Genomic DNA, 16,356 nt, shown 5'->3' on the forward strand with positions numbered 1-16,356 from the left:
GGAACCAAGTAAATAGGATGCAATGCACCTGGATGGGGGTGGTGGGAGGGTAGGGGAAAGGGAGCCCACAGGGGTCCACCCTGAGTGTCTGGGCCTCCTGCAGCCACCAGTGTGGGTTCTTCGATTGGACCCTCTGGACTTCTGCAAAGGCGTGAATGAGCCTCAGAGGTATTTACACTGCCCCCGCCCCCAGTTATGTATAAGTGCATATCTGCCCCTGAGGACGGGGTTCTTTGAAGTTTCATTTTGTTCTCATGAGGGTCCCCGGCCCCATGGCATCTGAGTTACAGTGTTTCTGTTTTATACAAACCCCTCACTCCGTGAGCTCTCCCACACTCTGTGACCCCGCTATCACCTTATGAGTTACTCCCTCTGCCCCTTCTGACCCCACTCTTCACCCCATGACCTCCACTCACCCTCCAGGCCCCCACTGTTACCTTCGTCCTAGCATCTCCCCTTGCTCCTACATGCCCTTGGCCTCTACCGCTGTGCCCTGCAGTCTGTCTTCCCCTTGCCTTCCGTGACTCCCCTGTGGCTCACCTTCCTCCCTGGGATAGTGCCATGCCTACCTTGTGCCTGGCTTTCTTCACCAGTGACCTGTGCATATGGGAGAGAGAGGTTGAGGATGTGGGAGTAGGGGAAGAGAGAAGAGTGGGGAAAAGCAGAAGAAGAAAGTGAAAGAAGCTCTAGAGGAAACCACAGGGCCTATGGGGAAGAGGGGCCGTTGCCATGGTAAACCCTAGTTGTGGGGGAAGGGTAAAATGTCCCATAGCCCGAGGCCAGCGGAAGTCCACCAGAGAAGGACCCCCTTCTCCCCAGTTGCTCCTCCCAGCAGTACACACCTACACCCCACCTGACACTGACTGAGCACCTACCCCGAGATGGGCACTTTGCTAGGTGCTGTGGTTTCCGTCAGTCCCTGCCCGCAAGGAGGGCCCCTTCTGGTGATAGAGGTGACAGACCTGGGAACACAGACCTCATGTCCAGTTCCTTCTCAAAGTTCCCTGTGGTCAAGTGTGGGCCCCAGGGTGAATATTTCCCACGACTCCTTCTCCCTACAGGTTCCATTCTCGCCCAGGTCCGGCTGCCGTTCCGGCACTTTCCACTTCTCCCAGTTGGCCTCCTCCACCCCTTTCCCAGGCTCCACCACTGTCTTGGTTCCGTGGCCCCCCAGTCTCCTTGTCTGAGCCTGGGCCTGGGCCTCTCTCTCCAACTTCCCAGCTGTCTGGACCTTGAATTTCTCAAAGCTTCTCCACTTGTTACTCATATTAATTATTCACGGATTCTCTGCTCAAGCCCTTAGGATGGGCCAGGTTCTCTTCTAAGCAATTGATATGAAATAGTTCATTTAATTCTCACAACAATCCTATGAGTTCCATTTGAGAAACGAGAAAACAGCCACAGGGAGGGTAGGTAACTTACCTGAGGTCCCACTATCAGTAAGTGACAGAGGCAGGATTCGAACTCAGGCAGTTCGGTTCCAGAGCCCGTGTAGTGGAGCACCCACTATGATACAGTAGGCACCAGGGTTTCAAAATGAACAATATTCACTCATTTCCTCCTCTCTCCAGTACTTACTGCCTCGATGTTTCTTGCTTCCTATCATGCTTCTATATAAGGAAATGGAGAGATCATCAGTTTGGGAGCCAGGCTGACTTGGATTGAAGTCCCAGACCAGCCCCTTGCTAGCTATGTGACCTTGGACAAGGTCATATAAGCCTCTAAGCCTCAATATCTACCTTATCTCTAAGCCTCTACAACTATAAAAATTAGGGGACTGGGGGGGATATCAACAACTATGTCATGATGTTGTGAGGATTAATTATCACATCATCAAACACTCAGCACATAGTATGTGTTCAATCGATGAGCTTCCTTCTTCCAGACCCCTGTGCCATCAACTGCCTCGGCCTAGTTTTACCCCTATCTGCTCCACCTTCTAGATCAGTCACCCCCACCATCCCCAAGTCTCCCCCACCCCGGGGCGTGTCACTTCCTCCTCTGCAGCCTCCCAGATCAGTACACAAAGGCTGCTGCTGCCTCCAGAGGAAGGGCTGCTCTGCACGCACCTGTGAGTACCAGGGCACCAGCCCTTCTGCCTCTTCTCCTTACTAGCCCAAGCCCCACCTGGTCCCAACCTCCCAGGAAGAGGGATCTGATCTGAGGAGCCCATGACACCCAGGGTTCAGTTGAGACTTTAAAAAGGCTCTGAACTCTTTTCCGCATTCCTAAGAGCCCTTGTCCCTGTTCCCTCCTCTAGTTTTACAAGCCCTCCCTCCCCCACCTATCTCTCGTGCATCAATTTCTCAAGGGCAGGGCTGGAAGGAGGCAAAGGAGGTGGGGGATGTATGGGTGCTACCATCCAAGTGCCTGCCATGTGCCAAGGATCATGTTAGGTCAGGTTCTCCCAATGTTACTCTCCAGCTGCCATCCCTGCTGCCTAATGGCTTGTGCTCAGCTCAGACCTCCTCCCATTTGGCATCTTGACTACAGATCCCACAGTCTTGGGTGACTGGCCCAGGGGCTCAGCTCTCTTCCCTCCCTGTGACTCTGAGTGGGCAGGAGACGGTTCCACTTGACTTGGGAGATCTGGATCGGTTGGGAAGATGCTCTGTTTCTCTGCTTTTGAAGGGGCAATAGGGTGTGTATGGGAGTCAGAATTGAGTCCAGGAAGATGGGACAACCATGGAGAGAGAGAAGGGAAGACTGAGAAAGTCTCTCAAGGAAAGAAAAGAGATTAGGTAGAGCCCATTGGGGCCAGTGAGGAGAAGGCACAACTTTTCATGATGGTGCCTGGGTTGGAGGGGAAGAAAGCAGCGAACAGACCAAGGGCCTGGCCTCTCTCAATCCCGGCTCCGCCTCTAGTCCACTGTGTCCTTGGGCAGGTCGCTCACCTCTCTGGAATTCAGGTTCTCATTTGTAAAAAGAGAGGGTTGAAGTAGAAATTTCCGTCATTCTATGGTTAGGATCAGAGGGTTGAAAAGGAAGTAAAACAAAGAACTGTGAAGAAGTTGAGAAGAGAGAAGCAGCAGAGAGATGCAATCCAGTTTTTGAATAGGAAGAGGAGAGGGAGACAGAGAAGCAGGTGGCGGGCCGTGTATCCCCAAGGAGGGGAGAAAGGGGAAGAATTGGCAGAAGAGGACTGGGGAGGGCTGTCCAGGGAGTGCCAGGGCCCCCTTCACAGGAAATGAGTGGGGCTTGAGGTCTCTGGCTTTGTCTATCCTGGGGATCCACTGTGGCCCAGGGGCCCCACCTGTGAGAGATGAGTCAAAACTGGGCCCTGGGGCCGGCCTGGTGGCATAGTGGTTAGGTTCACACACTCTGCTTCGGCAGCCCGGGGTTCACATATTTGGATCCTGGGCCTATACACCACTCATCAAGCCGTGCTGTGATAGTGTCCCACATATAAGATAGAGGAAGATTGGTGCAGATGTTAGCTCAGGGCCAATCTTCCTCACACAAGAAAACCCCAAAACTGGGCTCTGTGCTGCAGCATCTCCAGCCTCCCCGACCACAGGCATGCAGAGCAAGGAGGGCTGAGGTTACCCTGAGGCTGAGCCGGCCTCTCACAGGAGGGCGGAGGCTCCGTTCTATATACACAATGCCTGGGGTCACAGGTGGTGGGGAGCAGGATGGGGGCGGTCAACAAGTCAGCACCCCACCCCTTCCCCACACCCTGTGCAGAGCATCTGGATCTGAGTCTAGATCTGGGCTGCTGAGGATTCAGATGCTTCACAAAGAGTTAGCTGGCCTTTCTCACACACCGCTGACGGGAATGTACACTGGCACAGGCTTTAAGGTGGTTGTGTCAGTAATACTCTCCAATATTACAAATGATAGCTGTTTATTGACCCTACAAACCCTTTTCCAGGGCTTTATCCTACAGATTCACTTGCACACATGTGAAATGAGAAATATATCAATTTTCATTGCAGCATTATGAACAACTAGGAACAATTTAAATCCCGTTGTAAGAGACTAACGACACTACAACCTATCCACGCAATGGAAGTCCATACGGCTGTAAAAATGAACAAGGAAGTTCTATATTTTCTTGAGGAGCAGGAGCTCCAAGAAAAGTAGTCAAAAGAAAAAAAGTAAGGTGCATAACTGCGTGTATTCTACCATTTGTAGAATTCTATCATTTGAGTCTACCATTTGAAGAGTATATACATTCATATTAGTTTGTATACGCTTAAAACAATCCCTAGAAAGATTGTAGGCAACAAAAGATAATCAATGGTGGTGATTTATTTGGAAACTGGGGTGAGTAGGGATAGGAGTGGGAGATTTCTCACTATCTTGTTTAACTTTTTGATTTTTTTTATTATGGTAAAATACACATCAAATTTATCCTTTTAACCATTTTAAGTGTACAATTCAGCAGCATTAAGTACATTCACAACGTTGTGCAACCATAACCGCTATCAGTTCCAGAACTTTTTCTTCACCCCCAAAAGGAAACTGCTCATTAAGCAGTCACTCCCCATCCTCCCCTCCTCCCCAGCCCCTGGCAACCACTAATCTGCTTTCTGTCTCTGTGAATTTGTCTAGTTGGGCTATTTCATATAAATAGAATCATGCAATATGTGGTCTTTTGTGACTGGTTTCGTTCACTTAGCATAAGTTTTCAGGGTTGTAGCATGTATCAGTGCTTTATTCCTTTTTATGGCCAAATATTTTATTGTGCGGATATACCACATTTTGTTTACCCATTCATCAGTCGATGGACATTTGAGTTGTCTCTACCTTTTAGCTATTGTTTTTTTTTTAAGATTGTATTTTTTCCTTTTTCTCCCAAAGCCCCTGAGTACATAGTTGTGTATTTTTAGTTGTGGGTCCTTCTAGTTGTGGCGTGTGGGATGCCACCTCAGTGTGGCCTGATGAGCAGTGCCATGTCCACACCCAGGATCTGAACGGGCGAAACCCTGGGCCGCCAAAGCAGAGCCCACGAACCTAACCACTTGGCCACGGGGCCCACCCCTAGCTGTGCACTTTTAGTTGTGGGTCTCTCCAGTTGTGGCATGTGGGACGCCGCCTCAGCATGGCTTGATGAGTGGTGCCATGTCTGCACCCAGGACTAGAACCGGTGAAACCCTGGCCCAGCGAAGCCGAGCACAGGAACTTAACCACTCAGCCACGGGGCCGGCCCCTAGCTATTGTAAATAGGACTGCTATGAATGTGTGTGTACAAGTTTTTGTTTGAACACCTGTTCCTTTAGGGATATATTTAGAGTGGAATTGCCAGGTCGTAGGGTAATTCTGTTTTAACTTATTGAGGCATCGTCAAACTGTTTTCCACAGCGGTTTTACCATATTACATTCCCACCAGCAATGTATGAGGGTTCCATTTTCTCCATATCTTTATTAACACTTATTTTCCAGTTTTTGATTATAGCCACCCTAGTCGGTGTGAAGTGGTATTTCATTATGGTTTTGATTTGCATTTCCCCAATGACTAACAGTGTTGAGCATCTTTTTATGTGCCTGTTGGCCATTTGTCCATCTTCAAAGAAATGTCTAAGTCCTTTGCCCATTTAAAAACTGGGTTGTTTGTCATTTTGTTGTTGAGTTATAAGAGGTCTTTATATATCCCTGATACTTACCAGATATATGATTTGCAAATATTTTCTCCCATTCTGTGGCCTGTCTTTTCACTCCCTTGATAGTACCTTTTGATTCGCGAAAGTTTTAGATTTGGATGAAGTCCAGTTTATCTATTTTTGCTCTTGTTGTTTGTGCTTTTGATGTCATAGCTAAGAATCATTGTCAGGTCCAAGATCATGAAGATTTACCCCTATATTTCTTCTAAGGGTTTGTACTTTTCCTTTAATCACTTATACTTAGGTCTTTGACCCATTTTCAGTTACTTTTTGTATGTCGTGAGGTGGGCGTCCAGCTTTATTCTTCTGCATGTGGACATCAGTCAGCCCATCATCATTTGTTGAAGACTGTTCTTCCTCCATTGAATGGTTTGGCGAAAATCCTTAGCTATAAATGGATGGGTTTATTTCTGGACTCTCAAGTCTATTCCATTGACCTCTATGCCTATCCTTATGGCAGTACCACACTGTCTTGATTACTGTCGTTTTGTATTAAGTTTTGAAAGTGAGAAGTGTGAGTCCCCTAACTTTGTTCTTTTTTTTCAAGATTGTTTTGGCTATTCGTGCAATTCCATATGAATTTTAGGATCCGCTTTTCTACTTCTGTAAAAAAGGCCATTGGGATTTAATGTTTTGATTTTTGAAGCATGATAATGGATTGTCTATTCAAATTTTTAATTAATAAGTTTTAAAAAATCAGAAATTTGGGCCAGCCCCAGTGGTCTAGTGGTTAAGTTCGGCACACTCCACTTTGGTGGCCGAGCCCAGTTCCCAGGCATGGACCTACACTGCTCATCTGTCAGTGGCTATGCTGTGGCGGTGGCTCACATACAAAAAAAGGAGGAAGACTGGCAATGATGTTAGGTCAGGAGAATCTTCCTCAGGAAAAAAAAAAAATCAGAAATTTGCCTGATCTTCCCTAGTGGTCATTCCAAGAATTGCCCTGCCTTCAGGCCCTTTCTACAATTTAGATCTCCTTAGTGCAAAGTATAGGAAAAAGAAAATTTTACCAACCCTGGCCTTCCTTCTTCCATTATCCTAGACCTTTAGAAAGTTCTTCTTATGGTCTAATTTTTATTCCTCTGGCTACCATGTCAATCAAGTACAACTACCTCTCCCCCTCTTTCACACACCCCTTATCTTCTCTAGCTTTCTTTCCTCTTATTCCTACTCCCTGACTTTCTTCCCTTATTTAGAGCTCTTGACCCTATTCCCTTATTAAGAATCCAAGATTGTGAAAGCTGCAAGGGCTGTCAGATTACTTATTCACCTCCCTCACTTTACAGATGCAGAAACTAAGGCCCAGAGAGAATGCCAGACTTGCTTCACAGCCAGTGAGTGACTGAGGCAGGACCAGAACCTGGTGCATTTTCTGTTTGGTTCTCTTTCCACTATGGCTTGGAATCTTGGTGAACACACCTGGGTATAGATCTTAGTGCCTCCTGGCCCAATTCCCAGACTCTTGATGAGGTCATTTTGCCCATGCTGGCCTCATGAAGTCTGCACATAGGAGGGATGGGTCTTTTCCAGAGCCAGTAGCCCAGCCTGGTACCTGCCCCTTCCCACCATTTTGAAGAAACTGCTGAATCCACAGGGGGAAGTGAAACTATGATGAGAGACAGAGTTGGGGTAGAGTTTTGAGAGTGACAACCACAGGCTAAGTTTAGAGGACTGAGAGCTTGGGGTCCTCCCTGAGGACCCATGTATCCCCATTTATATCCTATTACAGACCATGATGCCTTTGTCAACGGTCCTTGTTTTCCTGCTGGCTCTGAGCGGAGGTGAGAGTGAGTTGGACGCCAAGATCTCATCTCCAGGGGAGGCCACAGAATGGGGAGATCCTGATCCATCCCTGCCAGAGTCCTGCCAGCCAGCTCCCTCCTGCCAGAAGTGCATCCTCTCACATCCAAGCTGTGCGTGGTGCAAGCAACTGGTAAAGATGGGCCTGTGGCCTTTGAACCATGTGTATGTGTGTATGCAGCCTAGGTATACGTGTGTGATTGTGTGGGCACATGTGTGCTTTTCTGGGTGCACTCTGCAGTCCTGTGTGTGACTGAGTTTGTGCACATGGGACTCCTGTGTGTGATTGTGTGTACATGTGCATACACATGCATGCAAGCTTCCTGTGCCGTGCACATTATGTCTGTATCTGTGAATCTGTGTATATATGGAGAAGGTTTGTGACCGTGAATCTGGAGGAAGCATGCTCTTGTTGGAACTTATGCTTATGTTTAGGTAGAGGGATCTGTCGTGCAGGTACACATGTGAGAAAGCATATTTATTTCTCAGCTCCGGCTGCCATAACAAAATACCATAGATGGGGTGGATTAAGCAACAGGAATTTATTTCTCACAGTTCTGGAGGCTGGGAAGTCCAAGATCAAGGTGCCAGCTGATTAGGGCCCTGGTGAGCGCTCTCCCTGGCTTGCAGAGGGGCTGAAGACAAGCTCTCTGGTGTCTGTTCTTATAAGGGCACTAATCTCATCATGAGGGTTCTACTCTCATGACCTCATCTAACCCTGATTTCTTCCCAAAGGCCCATCTCCAGATACATCATAGTGGGGGTTCGTCCATAGCAGAAAGTGTATGATTGGGTTTCTGTGTTGGGCTGGGGTTTTTACCTTCCCAGGAATGTAGCAGCTTGTGACTGGGAGGGCAGGAAGGCAGAAGCGAAGGAGCTGGAAGCTTGTGGGCTTTGGGGGAAAGGCTTGAGCTACCTAAGTGGCCAAGAAGGATGCTGGGGTGTGGGTGACTCTCTAGTTGGTCAAATAAGGCTGTTCTTTGTTTATGCCTTAAAGAAACAGGGCTCAGGAGGGGTGGAACATGAGGAGTGCCCCAGCTGGGGGTGGGGGCGGGGCAGAACTGCCTCTCACAGGAAGATGGAGAGTTAGATGAGATAAGAGATGAGAGCAAACTCAGAGGAGGTAGAGCTACAGAGGCTTAGCAGGTGAGGAAAGGCACATAGTGAATCAGGGGGAGGCAGAGAGCAGAGGTGCCATGTGGGAGCTCTTGGCACAGTCGGGCGGGTGTCTGTCTCCGCCAATCCCCAGACCAGAGGCTGGCACCCGGGCCAGCTGAGAAGCCGCTCTAACCATTTCCTTCCCCTGCGGCTTCCCAGCCAGTCCCAGGGGTACCAGACACATTGCGGGGAGGTGAGCGCCTCTTCTGTCCCTAGCCTTCCCCTTCTCAGGAACTGTGGGTCTTAATCTGACCCCCTTCCCATTTCGGCCTGAGCATGTGGGGGAGGTCGGACTAGGAGGCCAAGCTCCTCCTTTTTTTGTGGTAGTGAGGTCCCCGAGATCTCAACAGGAAGCCTGTGGTCCTAGGGGGAGGGGAAGGGTGGGCTGCTGGAGAAAGGGGGGAGTCGAGATAATGGGGAGAGGGGGGTGCTATAGGAAGTGGGCTCTGACGAGGAAGAAATGACGGGGGTTAAAGGATAGCTGTGGAGGGAAGGGGAGGGGAGGGAATGGGGGGGTCTCAGGGAGTGACTGAGAGGGGAGGGACTGTAAGGGGCCGCGATTGCAGGGTGGTTCTGGGAGCAGGGCCGGGGGTCTGCAGGGACGCGGGTCCCGACGTGGCCCCCTTGTGGCGCAGAACTTCACGGCATCGGGGGAGGCCGAGGCGCGGCGCTGCGCTCGGCGGGAGGAGCTGCTGGCGCGGGGCTGCCCCCCCGGGGAGCTAGAGGAGCCCCGCGGCCGGCAGGAGGTGCTGCAGGACGAGCCGCTCAGCCAGGGCGCCCGCGGCGACGGGGCCACCCAGCTGGCGCCGCAGCGGGTCCGGATCACGCTCCGGCCCGGTGAGTCGCTGGGCGGCGGGGCTGGGGTGGAGGGCGGGGCTGGGATTTGGATGCGCCCCGCTGACCCACGCCTGCCACCCCCCACGCGCAGGGGAGCCCCAGCAGCTCCGGGTCCGCTTCCTCCGTGCCGAAGGATACCCTGTAGACCTGTACTACCTTATGGACCTGAGCTACTCCATGAAGGACGACCTGGAGCGCGTGCGCCAGCTCGGGCACGCCTTGCTGGAGAAGCTGCAGAAGGTCACCCGTTCTGTGCGCATCGGTGAGCGCGGCGCTGACCGGCACCCTGCCGGCTCTCTGCCTCTAACTTCAGCCGCTGCCTTAGCCTCAGCTTCTGCCAGCGTGCTCGACACACGAGGGCCTCACCTGCCATCTCCCAGTTTTTAATGGGTCGCAGGTTCTTGACATCGCTCCCCAAAGACATCCATCTTCTAGGTCGGAGCTGGAGGGGACTTAAGAGATTGTCCAGTAGGACCACTCATTTTATAGGAGGGGTAACTGAGGCCCAGAGTCTGGAGAGACTGTTCAGACGGCGCCCAAGGGGTCAGACAGTAACCAGATCGACCCAGACACTGCCCTGATGCCACTGTCTCAGCCATGTCTCTTGGACAAGGCCTAAATGCCACTGTCACTGGCTGCACACTGTGCTAATTTCTCCTCATTCGAGATCCCCTCCTTGCCTCAGGCTGCTACTACACCCTACAGCCTTGTCTTCTTTCTCAGCCTTCAGGAAACCCCTGTCTGACTCCCACTGTGGCCTCCTCTGAATTTCCTCCATCCCCCACTTCTCTGAGCCCAAGTTCTGACCCCTTTGCTCCTGCTGGGTACTGGGTCCCTGCTCTCTAGGAGCTCAGCTCCCATTACCTCCTCTACGACCGTCCTCCCCAGCCCTCACTTCCATGGTCTCCTCCCTTCCGTGTCCTCAGCAGTGGCTCCTCCATTCTGCTGCTGTCCATTGACTTCTGGTACAGGTTTCATGCCTCCCCTCTCCCAGGCTTTGGCTCCTTTGTGGACAAAACGGTGCTGCCCTTCGTGAGCACAGTGCCCTCCAAACTTCGCCACCCCTGCCCTAGCCGGCTGGAGCGCTGCCAGCCGCCCTTCAGCTTCCACCATGTGCTGTCCCTGACGGGGGATGCTGAAGCCTTCCAGCGGGAGGTGGGACGCCAGAGCGTGTCTGGCAACCTGGACTCGCCCGAAGGCGGCTTTGATGCCATTCTGCAGGCTGCACTCTGCCAGGTGAGGAGGCAGCGTGGGGATCTGGATCCAAAGGACTGTTTGAGGCCAGGACTGCCATCTGGGGTTGGGCAGTACACAGTTCCAGGGGGTGTGGGTCTTGTCATAGTCACTGTAGTTTGCATATTTATTTTGACCATTTCCTGGTGGACTGGAGTAAAATGTCTTGAGGAAGAGGCATGTTTTTCTAATTCACAAGCAGTCCTCCATGAGCAGCAACCCTGTTTTTGGAGCTGGGGAGGAGCAGGGAGCTGGAGGCAGGGGGATGGACAAACTGACTCAGAATGAGGCTGGCCAAATCCTTGGCTCATAGGGCTGGCTAGGGTGGCTCAAGGGCCACACCCAGGTGCATAGCCTACCCCCACCCCACCCCAGGAGCAGATTGGATGGAGAAATGTGTCCCGGCTGCTGGTGTTCACTTCAGATGACACATTCCACACAGCTGGGGATGGGAAATTGGGTGGCATTTTCATGCCCAGCGATGGGCACTGCCACTTGGACAGCAATGGCCTCTACAGTCGCAGCCCAGAGTTTGTAAGTCTCCCCCTCACCCTGCCCCTCCCCATCTGAGCCACACTTCCTCCCCTCCCAGGACCCCCACCCCCAAGCTTCATTCTCCTTACTGGGCGCCACCCTGCCATCTTCCCCAGCAGTTCCTCCTCTCTACGTCCCCCCGCTGCTGAGGCGGAAACCTGTGTCATCCCACTCCTGGGCCCCTCCCTCCCCCTTGCCAAGCCTCCGGGGTTTCTCCAGCTAGTGGAACCCTGGTTCTTGGATTTCCTGGGCTGAGGGCACCTTGAATGTTGTGGGGGGATCTGTGGTGCTCACCTTGTCCCCTCTCCCTGCCCCAGGACTACCCCTCGGTGGGTCAGGTAGCCCAGGCCCTCTCTGCTGCAAACATCCAGCCCATCTTTGCTGTCACCAGCACCACACTGCCCGTCTACCAGGTGAGAGCTGTCTGAAGGCCACACCCTCCCACCCAGAGCCTCTCTCAATTCCCTCAAAGACCCATTCTCCTCCCCCCATATGCCCTCCTTCTAGACCCCCAGAAGCCCATTTCCCTAGAGCTGTGACCCACCATTTCCCTCAACTCCTCACAACTCAGGAGCTGAGTAAGCTGATTCCTAAGTCTGCAGTGGGGGAGCTGAGTGAGGACTCCAGCAACGTGGTGCAGCTCATCATGGACGCTTATAATGTGAGGGGCCAGGGTCGGGGGAGAATGGTGAGGGTGGGTGCTGGGGGAAGGTGGCAGAGGCCCTCCAGTGGGGTGGCAGAGCTGAGAGAGAATGATCACTTTTCGGTGTATCACTCCAGAGCTACCTCTGGTTTGCATATGGCTGTCGTTAATAGTCCATTCACTCACTCCATCCCATGTCCATCAATCTTAAGTGTCTCATGTGTGCGGGGCATGGAGCCCTGCTCCAGGCAAGGAAGGAAAGTACCATTTGCTGAGCTCTCATCTCATGCCACGCACTGTCCCAAGTGCACATACTGTTTGCTCTCTCATTTAACCCCCTCAGACCCCTACTTGGGAACCATTATCATCCCTGTTTTAGAGATGGGGATTCAGACACAAGGAGGCTAAGTGACTTGCCCAAGGTCACACAGGTAACAGATGGAAGGGCTGGCATTTGTCTCCCAATCAGTCTGTATGTAAAGAATGTGACATCTGGAACCTGCTTTCACTGAGCTTATAAACAATTCAGAGATATTCTTGGCAGGAACCATAGAATTTTACTGCTAGAAGGAACTACAAAAATTCTTCAGTGTTTCTTGGGTTTAGATCTTCTCTCTGCAACTAGACTGTAGGCTTCTTGATGACAAGAACCCTGTCCTAAACTCATGGCGAGACAACAGGAGACAGTACCGATTTCCCAGGACAAACTCAATGTAAAGAATCTTCCCTTTAGACTGTGTATGCACACAGCTTATGTGTCCTGATCTGGGGTCTGAAAAACAGCCACCGCACGTTCACGTGCCTGGCCAGCCCCGTCCCGCAGCAGGCCCCCCGCTCGCTGCAGCTGCATTGAAAGGCTGCGGTGGAGGCCTCTGCACCCCGTGTCCTCCTCTCAGGTTTCTCACAGGGCCTTGCTCGAGAGATGCCTCCTGACCGGGCAGGATGGAAGGAGCCCTGAGGCGGGCTGACGGCAGGGTTCTGGCAGACTTTGGGGCAGCATGACGTGGGGCTGCAGTGCTGTCCTCACATGGGGACTCCCTCCTTCTCTCCCCACAGAGCCTGTCGTCCACCGTGACCCTCGAACACTCTCCACTCCCTCCTGGGGTCCACATTTCTTATGAATCTCAGTGTGGGGGTCCTGAGAAGAGGGAGGGTGAGGCTGGAAACCGGGGCCAATGCAACCACGTCCGAATCAACCAGACGGTGAGAGCCAGCCAAAATAGGCAGAAGGAAGGAAGTGGGGGTGGGAGGGAGAAATTGAAGCAGGCCAGAAAAGACAGGGGGGGCGGCACGGAGAACAAGCAAAAGCATGGGGTAGCCCTCCCTTCATCCTCTCTGAAGGGGCTTAACGAGCAGCATCCTCAAGCGTGTTTCCAGGAGATGAGTGTTAGCATGACCCCATCCCTCAGTTTACTAAGGAGTAGGGTTCTGAATGATTGGTGTTTGTGGGTGTGTATGTGTGTATGCACCCATGCGCAAGATTTTAGTCTAATTTCTGCCCACTCTGTCCTCAGGTGAATTTTTTGGTTACTCTTCAAGCTACCCACTGCCTCACAGAGCCCCATCTTCTGAGGTTCCGAGCCCTTGGCTTTTCAGAGGAGCTGGTTGTGGAGTTGCATACACTGTGTGATTGTAACTGCAGTGACACCCAGCTCCAGGCTCCCCACTGCAGTGACGGCCAGGGGCACCTACAGTGTGGGGTGTGCAGGTGAGGGCCTCCTCTTCCCCTCACCCATGTGGCTCCCCACAGATGACCAGCACCTGTATTCCTCCTCCTTTGCTTTCCATCCTCCCAGTGGAGTCTCTAGACACCCCAGGACTGCACCCTGAATTTCATCTCCTGAAGCTTCCTTCCCCTCCACCAGAACTCCCTCTACTCTTCTTCTCCCTGGTGCTCCACTATACTCCAGCATCCCTTCAGTCACTCATCTCTCTCCACTCTTGTGAGATCTTGGGTTTAGAGGATCCTGGGAAAGACAGGCCAAGGGATGGTGCAACTCCTTGACCCACCTTTCCCTTCCCCTCCCTCCCCTCTCAGCTGTGTCCCTGGCCGCCTGGGTCGGTTCTGTGAGTGCTCTGAGGCTGAGCTATCCTCCCCAGACCTGGAATCTGGGTGCCGGGCCCCCAATGGGACAGGGCCCCTGTGCAGTGGGAAGGGACGGTGCCAGTGTGGACGCTGCAGCTGTAGTGGACGGAGCTCTGGGCGTTTTTGCGAGTGTGATGATGCCAACTGTGAGCGACACGAAGGCGTCCTCTGTGGAGGTACCTGGGGACTTTGGGGAGAGGGGCGGGCTCAGAGTGGCTCTCCCAGGGGTACTTAGGCTCTGGGAACTTCATGGCACTAAGGGCAACTATCAAAGATTCTTGTGTAGGAGTTGAAGGATGTGTCTGGAACACTTGAGAGGGAATTAGATGCACAGGAACAGGTCAGCTTTAGGCGGCCTGTGGTGGCCACTGTACGTGGGGAGTATGGTTGTCACTCGGTGCATGGCTCTGCCCCAGGCTTTGGCCGCTGCCAATGTGGAGTGTGTCACTGTCACGCCAACCGCACGGGCAGAGCGTGCGAGTGCAGTGCGGACACGGACAGCTGTGTCAGTCCTGAGGGAGGACTCTGCAGTGGGCACGGACACTGCAAATGCAACCGCTGCCAGTGCTTGGACGGCTACTACGGTGCCCTATGTGATCAGTGCCCAGGCTGCAAGACACCATGCGAGAGACACAGGTGAGGCCTCAGGTCTTGCATCTTGGGGACAGGGGCACAGTGGGGCTCCCTGAACCACTCCTACCAGCCTGCTCTTTCCTGCATGTGGTGTGGGTGACAACTGCCCAGCTGGTAACTTACTGGCGTCTACTGGACAGGGACTGTGCAGAGTGTGGGGCCTTTGGGACTGGTCCTTTGGCCACCAATTGCAGCGTGGCTTGTGCCCATGCCAACGTGACTCTGGCTTTGGCCCCTATGCTGGATGATGGTTGGTGCAAAGAGAGGACCGTAGACAATCAGCTGTTCTTCTTCCTGGTGGAGGATGAAGTCGGAGGCAAGGTCGTGCTGCGAGTGAGACCCCAAGAGAGTAAGTAGGCAGGGATGCTGTGGACATGCCAAAGAGAGCCCTGGAAATTTTACGGGCAGGGCCTTAGTTGGGGATGGGGTCAGGATAAGGGGAAACCAGGCTAGGCCTTGAAGCAGAGCTGCGAATCCAGGCAAAAGCAGAGGTGGTGGACCAAGTGGACAAGGCTAAGCTCTGGGCGCTGAGAATAATCCTGCTGGGTTCCCATGTTTTCAATGACAGGCAGGGCTGGGCAGGCTGGATGGGTTGGGACATACTTGTGGGCGACTGTTGATCAGTGCCTATGCCCCAGCCCCCAGAAGTCTGTTGTTTCTTTCCCATAGAGGGAGCAGACCACACCCAGGCCATTGTGCTGGGCTGCATAGGGGGCATCGTGGCAGTGGGACTGGGGCTGGTCCTGGCTTATCGGCTGTCGGTGGAAATCTATGACCGCCGAGAATACCGTCGCTTCGAGAAAGAGCGGCAGCAACTCAACTGGAAGCAGGTGAGGAGACTCCGCCTGCTGTCCCACTGGTTGGGTTTTCCTGGCTTTCCCTGGAGGGCAGGGGGCTCCACTTTTCTCTCTGCTTCCCCCCAACCCCGCCCTCAGCCCTGCCTCCGCCTACCCAGGCCCCGCCCCTCCGCCACTTCCCTCGGCTCCTAGGGTCCAGCTCAGCTCTCGGCTGGCCTCGGGACAAGATAGAGGAGGAGTCGTGGACTTTTCCTCATCACTTCCAACCTCTTCCCCCAGGACAGCAATCCTCTCTACAAAAGCGCCATCACAACCACCGTCAACCCCCGCTTTCTCGAGGCCGACAGTCCCCCTCTCTGAAGCGGGAGGGACCCTCACCCCAGGGCTCTGCTTGCTGGGAGGATAGTGGGAACTGGAGGGGCGGGGTCTAACGGGCAGCAGCCTGGGAGGGGACTAATCCAGAGCGGAGTGGCCACCACCTCACTTCATTCTCAGGGACACCCCCGAGGGCCGCCTACTGCTGCAACGTTGCTTCCCTACCTCACGGGAGTGGGGGGTCACCCCACCCACGTATACAATAAAGTCTTACCTCAGAGCACAGCCGTCACTTTGCTTCACCCCAAGGCCAAAGCAGGCTGCGGAGCCTGGGCCTGGGCAAGCTCCCCTTCCTTCCTCCTCCTGCCACTCGAGGGCAGGGGCCAGTTCTCACACTTGAAGGTGCAGGAGAATCAAGACGCGGCTGCGCGGGAGGCAGCTGGGGTGTGGGCGAGCGGATTCTCGGGTCACGCTGCTGGAGGAGCACCCAGACCACACTTTGAGAAACACTGCACTGCTGCTATCTAACCTCATTCGGGCCTGCTGTGCCCGCTTTTTTCTTACTCAGAACCGATACCCTGTTTCTACTTCTACCTGTTGCTCCTTTGTGGAGAAGGGGAGGTTTAAGGGTGCTGGGAGTTGTGGGGCGGGTATAATTGGGGGGGAAAAAAGGAAAACCACTTTGGCTCCAGTGAAAAAGCTTCCCCAAACGGGAGA

At 53.1% G+C, this 16,356-nt stretch overlaps 1 protein-coding gene across 3 annotated transcripts; it reads left to right on the forward strand.

The window, feature by feature from the left end:
* Positions 1-49: 49 nt before the first annotated feature.
* ITGB7 (integrin subunit beta 7) lies at positions 50-16,090 on the forward strand. Of its 3 annotated transcripts, XM_046652985.1 has the most exons (16): positions 50-2,071; positions 6,890-6,937; positions 7,333-7,536; positions 9,197-9,398; positions 9,490-9,660; positions 10,393-10,634; positions 11,007-11,165; positions 11,483-11,578; positions 11,737-11,826; positions 12,865-13,011; positions 13,323-13,516; positions 13,847-14,070; positions 14,311-14,530; positions 14,668-14,876; positions 15,197-15,357; positions 15,604-16,090. In XM_046652985.1, exons 2-16 carry the CDS (start codon positions 6,890-6,892, stop codon positions 15,682-15,684), a joined length of 2,448 nt encoding a protein of 815 aa, XP_046508941.1. In that variant the 5' UTR covers positions 50-2,071; the 3' UTR covers positions 15,685-16,090. The 3 variants fall into 3 exon arrangements, with proteins under 3 accessions (XP_046508941.1, XP_046508951.1, XP_046508962.1); XM_046652995.1 differs by lacking the exon at positions 6,890-6,937; XM_046653006.1 differs by lacking the exons at positions 50-2,071; positions 6,890-6,937; positions 7,333-7,536 and adding an exon at positions 8,063-8,186.
* Positions 16,091-16,356: the final 266 nt, after the last annotated feature.

The sequence above is a fragment of the Equus quagga genome, chromosome 1 (genome assembly GCF_021613505.1).
Source record: "Equus quagga isolate Etosha38 chromosome 1, UCLA_HA_Equagga_1.0, whole genome shotgun sequence".
Classification (NCBI taxonomy): domain Eukaryota; kingdom Metazoa; phylum Chordata; class Mammalia; order Perissodactyla; family Equidae; genus Equus; species Equus quagga.

Coding starts and splice junctions, on each gene's coding strand:
- ITGB7 (XM_046652985.1), top strand. CDS start 6,890: ATGCAGAAACTAAGGCCCAGAGAGAATGCCAGACTTGCTTCACAGCCA. Junction 11,166..11,482: donor ACAGTCGCAGCCCAGAGTTT/GTAAGTCTCCCC, acceptor TCCCTGCCCCAG/GACTACCCCTCGGTGGGTCA. Junction 14,531..14,667: donor ACACCATGCGAGAGACACAG/GTGAGGCCTCAG, acceptor TCTACTGGACAG/GGACTGTGCAGAGTGTGGGG.